Here is a 9,234-nt window from a genome sequence, read left to right as displayed (position 1 = left end):
AGAAACAAGAACAATTTTATTATGGGCTTTTAAAGTTAATTTGACTTTTTTCTGCTTGTTCATGAAGTATAGCAGGAATTAACAGCAGTCAAAACAATTACCGTATGTTAAAAAATTTAAATAATACAAATATATAGGGAAAAAAAAGATTTTTAAATATAAAAAAATGATAAACACCTGCCAATTTTCAGCTGGTTTATTCTTTTTGTTTAAAAAAAAATAACCATAAAATTAAAAATATACTTAGAACTAAGTATTTATTTTAGTTGTTACCCTCTTGCTCTTACTTTGTGAATTTTTGTTTAACTATTATAATTATTATTTTATTTGTGCTCAAGAATAATTATTAAATAAATTCTTGATATAGTACATGTGAGAGTTGTGTTTGAGTAGTGCTTCAGAAATGAAATTCATAGGTGTTTGTTTATCTGTAAGCTTTATCTGGCATGAAATAAGTTTTGATAGGTAACAATTAAGCTAATCAGTAATTTGATTGAAAAAATAATTTTAATGGCAGTTTAATCATCAAGATTTTGTCTTATCTTAAATTGAAAACATTTGTAACAAATTAAACGATATTTATTTCTCCACGTGTGTTATTGACCCACTCAAATTTACCCATAGGTTGTTTTTAGCTGAAATTTCAATGTTTATATTTATAAGTTCCTAAACTTGATTTCATTCATCTAATTGTCTTTTTAAAATTTAATTTACCTTTACCTGCTGGGTACTCTTGGTGATTAAACAATTTTTATTTTTATTTATTTATTTTTTTACTTTACTAGTTACTTCCGTTGGAGGAGGGGAGTGCTTTTGTGGATCAACAAGTCTCGCGAGATCTCTTCAGCGGGGATAAGAAAATGGAAGCTTGCTAGCATGATAGCAAAGCGATTGAAAACAATAACTGGAAAAATAACTATTTACAACGAAGGTATGACATTTGTGTTCATGTGTCAGTGACGATAACTCATTAAATCAGTAGGAACAGTGAAAATATAGTTTATATTTTCATTTTACTGACTTATTGCCGAGCAAATGGCTGCTGAATAGCTGCTAGCGGGCTACAGCTCTGGATTAGCCTCGCTTCCTGCTGCAAAACATCGGATTCTTAATTTAATTCTCTCAAGGCTGTGAAGCGTGAAAACGTTCAAGTTTCATAGCTATTTAACCAAAGCAGCATTTAGTTTCGGTTTTCGGTAAGTTTGATTAGGAAAATTCGGTCTACCTTGGCTACAATGCTTCATCATACAAAAGCGAACACAAGTTATGTTTACTGGACTCCGATCGTCAATTAAAAGTGAAGACACAAATTCTCCAAAGCTGTAACGTAATTAAAATAATTATTTTAAGATATTAGTTACATATTTTTTTGCTTTAAGTCAATTTTGTCTTCTTGAAACGACCTGATATTTTCTTTTTTTAAAAAGGACAAAACGCACATTGTGCATCACCATTCTCAGGACTTTAACTTTAGTTTAAACACTTAAATCAGCACACTCTGACTGTAACAAATAACAGTTGGCAAAAATATGGAGGTAAGAAAAGGGTTATTTTTAGGAACAGCTCACATTAGACGTTTCATATTTAGATTGTGATAGTCAGACCTGGTTATAGGAGGGAGACTGGAAATATTAGTAAAATGATGATGGATTTGGAGCTTCTGGAAAGAATGCCCCAAAGAAAACAAAAGAGGAGGTTCATGGATGTAATGAAGGAGGTATTTAATGTGATCCAGGAGGAACCACGTGATTGGACTAGGCTGCTGATTTTGCTAAAGTCAACAACCCAAAAGTTATTATTTGTATTATTTTTTCAAAGGAGGATTTGTAGGTTATGTGTGAGTGTTTTTTGTGTGGCATATTAAGGCCACCATTCAAAAATGATGGGTACCTGTTTATAGGAATAAAGTATTATTTTTTTTTAAATAAAAAGGGTGTAAAACTAAAGAAAAAAACATTTTACAACAATACAGTGGTAAATTTATTACTTAAAAGTTGTAAATTTTACAAATGAACAGACATGTTTTCTGAGTACAGTTATAATTTTATGAAAATAAATTACATTCACACAAAAGTAAAGCAGATTCAACGAGATTCTTGATCAATGTAATGAAATTCTTGTTTCTCTTTTATCCTTATTATTATTTGTTTATATATTTTGTTTTGATGCAGAGTGTATTATCCTAATATTAGCCTAAAATTTTGTCCCTATACTTTTCCAGACATTCTACTGAAAGTTTTTCAAGCTTGATTTGGTTTTAATTCTATTATTTGGCTTAAAAAAAGCTGAGTTCAATTACAAATTGAAGGCAATTATATTCAGTTACTCTTAAAAGTATTTTTCATCGATAAGTTATACACTCCCAAAGGCTTTTTTCTCTATTTTTGTAAAAAAACTTTTGCAAAGACGATTTCTGATTTTCTTGAGAAACGAAAACAATTGCAAACATCAACTTGATTGACAAACAATATTTATAGGGTATTACTGGAGTCAATCAATGTTTACATGTAGGTCTGTGGAGGAAAACAAGTTTTGCTTAAAAGGATTTGCTAAAAAAAAATCTTAAAAAAAAGGTTAATTTTTAAATTCGGTGTTTCTGTGAGTTGTCCTTTGCCTTATTTACAGTAGTCATCAACATTATTTACAAACTGTTGTTGAACTAAATTCATCTTCTTCCTTTGTTTATTTTTGGTCACTAGAATGGACACACTGGAAAATAACTTCAACAATGAAGATAATCCTTCAGGTACAACATACCCCTCTCTTTTCTTAAAGACCCACTTCGATATAAAATATATTTCTGGTGTTTTTAACATGTTCTTTTGGGATTTCCCTCATGATAGAGGACATGTTTTCAGAAAATTAAGCCCTAGATTACGTGTTTGAGTATTTCTTTATTCAAGTCGTGAATCGGAAACTGATGAAAAAATATTTAAAAAAAAAAAGAGTTTATTGGTGACATATAAAATACATCTGGCGGGCCACAAGTTCCTTGCTCTGTATCCACTTGTAGATGACTGTATGCCTTTTTTTCCTCGTTGGAGCTGGCCTTTGGCTCAAAACTGGGTTGCTCCAATGTTCCTCACCATTTTTGTTGCACCGGTAATGTGAGATTGGGGTTTTGAGGGACTGTAAGCTAGTGGGAAAGAGTGTAAACAGATGATGATGGGAAGTGGTGGTGTGCTTACTCCACCCCAACACTCCTGCCCACAACTCGGAGACAAATTTCTAAGAAGCTACTGCTGCTCTGCAGAAACTACCCATCCATTTTCTGAACCTGTTTGATCCCTTGCAGGGTCTACTGTTGACTACTGTTTGGCGAAGGCGGGGTACATCCCAGAAAAATCTGCAGAATCTATAGAAAACAACACAGTTTTTTTTTTTTTGGCTAAAAAAGTCCCATTAGTTGTCAAACACTGCAGTGTGTGAAATTTGCTCTCTGAATTTGACCCATCCCCTGGGGAAGCAGTGAACTGCAGACACCCCTGCGCTCAGGAACCATTTGGTGGTTTAACCCCCAAATCCAACCCTTTTAATGCTGAGTGTCAAGCAGGGAGGCACTGGGTCCCATTTTTAGAGCCCTTGGTATGACTCAGTCTGGATTTGAACTCACAACCTTCCAGTCTCTGGGTGGACACTTTTAGGATAAAGATTATCGAAGTGGGTCTTTAATAAATGTATGAAAGTCTACAGTCCTTGTTTACTCTGTTTGCTTTTGCCTTTTATAGAGGAGGAGCAGAGTACTTCAGAGGGAACAGACTTGGGTGTTAGGCCAACCCTGTCACAGTTTAGAAAGTCCTGGGGTTTCAGGCGGACAACCATTGCCAAGAGGGAGTTCATTGAGGAGGTTGGAGAGATGGCCCACAGTCCTCCACTTCTTCGGAGGGGCAGAAGTCGCAGAATCAACCAAACACCGCAGACCCCCTCAGACACTGAAAGTACACACAAACCTCTAACAGCTAGGAGTGTTTTAGATGACCTCCAGTGGTCCGCCCCATCTTCACCTCTGTCTGATGATGGAAGACTTGCCTCTGAAACTGCAGCAGGAGATTCTCTCGATCCCAGTTTATGGCAGGATTTTGGTTCTGCCTTCCACACAGCCTTTTCTTTACTTGGTGGAAACGAGGGCCTGTCGATGTCAATGATGGATTCAGAGGATGTGTCTGATGTTCTAGAAGCCTCTGCAGCCCCCAGCCCTCCAGCTATAGAAGAGATGGAGGTGGCAGACAGCATGGATGCCATCGGCGAGACACAGCCAGCTAGCTCTGGCTTTGTTCAAGAAGAAAAGATCAGCGAGACAATTTTGATCTCTAGTCAAGAAGAGGACAGCGATGAACTGACTCTGTTACAGGTGAAAGAGTGTGGCTTCTCCGGCGCCAGGCAAACTGAAACAGTGGCTCGTGGGGGTAAAGTGGGAAGAGGGAGGGCCAGAGGAAGGGGGCGAGGCAGAGGGAGAGGTAGGGGCAGGGGTAGAGGCAGAGGCAGAGGCAGGGCTAAAGCTCTGGAGCTTCAAAAAGACATTGTTGGTGCAGACGACAGTGATGATGAGGTGGTGATTGTTAGCACAGCCGAGCAAAAAGAAAACAATCCAGATATCCCTCATGAAATAGAAGCATCTTCTGTCAGTGTCTCAGTTGACCCTGCTCTGCAGCTCAGTCCAGATTGTGTAGTTTTAGATGATACAAGTTTGAGTGTCGCTGCTATACTCGGCCAGTTTGATGATGTGCCGGAAGAGATGGAGGTCGAGAAGAAATCAGAGAGTTTAAGCACATGTCCAAGCATATCAGACACTGAGGGGAGTGATCCCAATGTCCTGTGCTGCCTCTATCACCAAAAACACGACAAAAGGTAAACGCTCATTTCTGGTAACCCCATTTATTTGCAAACCTGAACCACGTGTTAGTTTCACTTCCTGGTCAATGGTTCTTCTAGGTTCATGATCTGCTGTCACAGCTGCCAGGGGTGGTTTCATGATGGTTGTGCTGGTGACAGTTCAACAGAAGTCTGGAACACGCAGAGGAAGGAGCACGGCAACACATGTCCGCCATGCGCCGCAAAGACACAGCTTGTATTAGAATCTCCCTCCCTGCCAGAACCTGACTTTAGCCTTCCTGAATGCTTGAGACAAAGTCCTCCGGGAGAGGAGTGTGTGAAGCAAGAGCTGCAGCAAAGCTTGAAGGTTTGAATTCTTTTGAATTTCTACTGAACTTAGCATGAAAAGTTGCAGTTTATTTTTGCATGATTCGCTAAAAACTTGTAAGACATACTCCCTCCTCCGTGCTTTCTTAGTTTCTGGTTTCAAGGTGAGAATCTGTTTACAGGGAAGTGAAGCTGGCAAAGTGGAGCCGAACTCTCTGGTGAAGAAATCTGAAGCTGACATGGAGACTGATGATTCTCATCCTGTGTGCACTGGGCCCGGCTGCTCCAGACAGGCGCTGCCCGATTCAGTGTACTGTGGCACAGATTGCATCCTTCAGCATGCTGCTATCACTATGAAGACACTCTCTGACCCCAAAGTGCCTAAAGCTAAGGGGCGCGGATCGAGGAAGTCAGCAGGAGACAAACCCACTGCAAAGGTAAACAGAATTTAGAATATTAAAGTTGTTTAATTTAGTTTTTAAATAATTTTGGAGTGTCTTTATTTCTTTTTCTTCTTAAAAATCCCCATCACAGACACAAAAAGTAGGTCGGATGTCCAGGAGGTTGGCAGAAAAATCTTCCCAGGATGCTGAAGAGGAGGAGAAAAGGGATGGGGAGAAAGAGGCTGCTGCATCCTCTATAACCTGCGACCCCAGTCTCACAGATGTTCAGTCCACTTCCATCCCACCATCTTATTTAAACACATCGTGTATGTACCATTCAATACTCGTACACATCGAAACAGTTATACACCATGTACAAAGCACCTCTTTGGCATTTCATGGATGCCCTCCCCCGATTTTTAATCAACACACAAAAAACACTCACACATAACCTACAAAAATCTTTACACTTTTGAGTTTTCTTTTGGACAACCAATAAGTGGCAGGGGTCAGCAGTGGGTAAGTATATGACAACTTTTATAGCTGCTCTTGTTGAAAACGATGCATAGAAACACATTGAGGAGGCAGGTTTCTGGTGCTGGTTAATCGACAATTTGAACTAACATCAGTGGCAAAGTCCTGGGTTTTCACCACATGTGTGGCTGCAATAGAAATGGGCATTTGGTTCTGCATTGTGCTATTCCACAGGTTTGGGTTTGACTTCAAAATGTTTTTCAAAGGTTTTCCCTGACATCAAACGTGGCATTCAACACATAACTGGTGATATCAGCCTGAATATATCTGTGGATATAGTTTTTAACCTTTTTGAGATGCAACAAACACCAAAATAAAACTCTGATTTTAAATTTTAGACAATTTTGACTCTAAACTGCACATTCTTCTAACTGTATTGCAGTTTGAGCATTTTATTTTCCTAAATACTAAAATAACTATCTAAAAATATAAATATTTATTAGACGTGCGAACATGTGACATTAGATGTAGAGAAAATGCTCTAATTAGTATCAACTGCAAACTACATATACTCTTCAATCTGGGAATATGAAAAATATAATTTGAAATAATATTTATCATGAGCCTTCAACAATTCACAGCATTATTTTCCATCAAAAGTTGCTTCGAAGCAAATCAAACAAAAATCATGATTTCACAAACACAATCAACAATCAAAAGTTTGATGGACATTAAGTAGTAAAATGTTGTTAACGGCTACAGTAGAGCTTTTGCAGAATGTTTAACTCTACTGAAAATGACTGAAATCAGCAGCTGGTATGTGGCATACTTTGTGTGGAATAGATCGCATTTCATATCAAACCTGCTTCTCTGAATGGAATGACAGCAGTCTGAGCTGCCCTCAGTTCTCGATCTCATCATCTCCAGAATTTTAAAAAGCCTGAATCCAAACATTACTAAGACCATTCTGCTAAGAGTCACTCAATCTTATGAGAGAGATCATTCATGTTCGTTAGTGTTTGACTGAAAGCCAAGCAGCACTTGTTTCATTACACACACACAACTATATCTCATGAAGTTTTTCAATATATGTTTTTTTTTTCTTTTTTTTCTTGAATCTTCTTTTATACCAACAACACATAAAGACACATTTTTTTAGTTAATATGGAGGTAAACTGGTCTGAACATCCTGCTTATCTAGCGATGAAAAGTGGACAGCTGGCACGGAGGAGTTCTGACATAAGTACAGAAGATACCACAGTGTGCATCAGGGGAATACTAGAGTTACGTTATACTTCACCAGCAGACGTGTCACACTTCTATAAATACCAAGTGTAACGTGGTTGCATACTTTACTTTGAGTCACTTGAAAAGACATTGCTGCTGAAGACAGCTACACACAACCATCCTGAGGGGACAAAAGACATTTTTATTAAGTACAGAAGTGTAGCATTGCCTGGTCCTCATCCAATGCAGTTATCCTCACTGTATACACATAAGCAACACCATGCTACTTCAGACCCAAATGGTTCCTAAGTTGAGAAAGGAAGTCACCTTTGTTCTCTAAGGAACTGGAAGGATTAACTTCAAAACAGAAACACCCAATGTTCCCACTAACTTAAAGTAATTGTCAAAAAATGCTTGAGATATTTAGTGTGACAGCATGCACTACACGAAATACACGCACAATAGGTCTCTGTCTTTGCAAAAGCTTGGACTGGCTCCAGTATAGAATGTCAATGAATGAATATATACTCAATATTTTATTTTTGCTTCATATTTAATTGTTAAAATTTCTAAGCAATCTTCATTCTAATTTTACCAGCAAAAAGAGACAAACTGATTATTAAGAAATATGAATAATTGGAGCAAGAATTCATCAAAACTGCAATATTTAATGTGATGTGACCAAATTCAAGGCGCTAGCTAAAGATGAATTGATCAAAAAAGAGGAAAATAATTTCAACTAATTTTAAAATTTAAGTCTGGTTTGCCTCTAAAATATGTGCTTTTATTTAATATCAATAATTACAGGTGTAACGGTTAATATACAAATAAGGTTCCTTATCCTACAATTCAACCAGATGGATCTGTCTATGGCAGAATTGAATTAAATCAACCTATACCATTAAAAATAGTCTCAAAATTAGATGAATCTATAATTGAGACAGGGTAGGTTTATCTTACAATAAGATAAAATCCAAGTAACATCAAAGCAGACATCACACGTAAGGGAAGCAAAAAATAATCAATCAACCACTTCCACTGTGTGGAAATACTGAATACAGTGTGGTACATTGTTCTAATAATGTTCCATTTGAATTATTTTATGTGGAAAAACAACTGTAGGCTGAACTTTATGAAACCAAAATTTAAATGTATTTGCCAGATATCCTGGATCAGTCTTAGGTCAGTGAATCAGATTGTTCAAAATGAGCCAAAAGCAAAAGTGTTTCAAATCGTCAAATTTAAATATTGTTAAATCATTATTAAAATGAATCGTTGCACCCCCATCAAAAATGTTTGTCTATGAAATGTATCACAAAGTGTTTTTTGTTCATGAACACAAGTGTGTTGACAGGGTAACTTGGTAAACCTCTCCTACTTAGAAAAAAAATCTACATTGAATTTTGCTCAACATTTAGAATCAAAACAAAATACTCAAAAATAGATAGTAAGCCTTGAAGTATATAGATTTTTGTAACCTTTCAAATTTTCTGAATCACTACTTTCTTATCATTGCATACTTAAAAAAAAAGTGATACTCTGTTTTTTCATACCTTTTTTTTATACCTGTGGCAATATGGCAATCAAGTCTACAATGTCACTACAATATCACTGCGAACAGAAGCAAAACAAGAACATGAGGTTAACATCACAAGCTTGATGAGCCTACAGTCCTACAAAACCCGGCTGCAACCATGTCTGCTTGACCCACTTCATGGAGCCATTCAGCCTCCGAATGTGCAGCTGTGAGGTGCTAAAGCATTCCTGGAGGACATGGCCCAAACTAAGCAGCTGGCTGCCGGCATGGCAGATGCCATTTGACCACCTCCAGGATCTGACAGTGTCCCAGTGGGGTTGAGCATCATGGGATGAGATGAGCAGAGACTACATCTTCTTTCATGGTTCCATCAGGACAGCTTGGCTCTTCGACCTAAGAAGCAGAAACACTCCGATCTATCAAAGCCAGTGTTGAGTTTGGTGCCTCACTATTCAGACTCAGTCACTGATGAAA

At 37.5% G+C, this 9,234-nt stretch overlaps 1 protein-coding gene across 3 annotated transcripts in view; it reads left to right on the top strand.

Annotated features, from left to right (window-relative positions):
• The first annotated feature begins 457 nt into the window (after positions 1–457).
• Positions 458–9,234, top strand: part of si:ch73-181d5.4 (death-inducer obliterator 1) — a 30,170-nt gene continuing 21,393 nt past the window's right edge. For 2 of the 3 annotated variants that reach the window (XM_024293378.2, XM_024293377.2), the window contains exons 1-6: positions 471–931; positions 2,700–2,746; positions 3,729–4,848; positions 4,933–5,179; positions 5,322–5,576; positions 5,674–5,848. In XM_024293378.2, the coding sequence (XP_024149146.1) occupies positions 2,701–2,746; positions 3,729–4,848; positions 4,933–5,179; positions 5,322–5,576; positions 5,674–5,848 (1,843 nt within the window). In that variant the 5' untranslated portion in view covers positions 471–931; position 2,700. Of the gene's footprint in view, positions 932–2,699; positions 2,747–3,728; positions 4,849–4,932; positions 5,180–5,321; positions 5,577–5,673; positions 5,849–9,234 lie in introns of all 3 variants that reach the window. The other variant, XM_036212796.1, reaches the window with a different exon arrangement.

This window comes from Oryzias melastigma, linkage group LG7 (assembly GCF_002922805.2).
Source record: "Oryzias melastigma strain HK-1 linkage group LG7, ASM292280v2, whole genome shotgun sequence".
NCBI classification, from domain to species: Eukaryota; Metazoa; Chordata; class Actinopteri; order Beloniformes; family Adrianichthyidae; genus Oryzias; species Oryzias melastigma.
The sequence above is the reverse complement of the archived record's forward strand: the minus strand, read 5'-3'. Positions and strand labels throughout refer to the sequence as shown.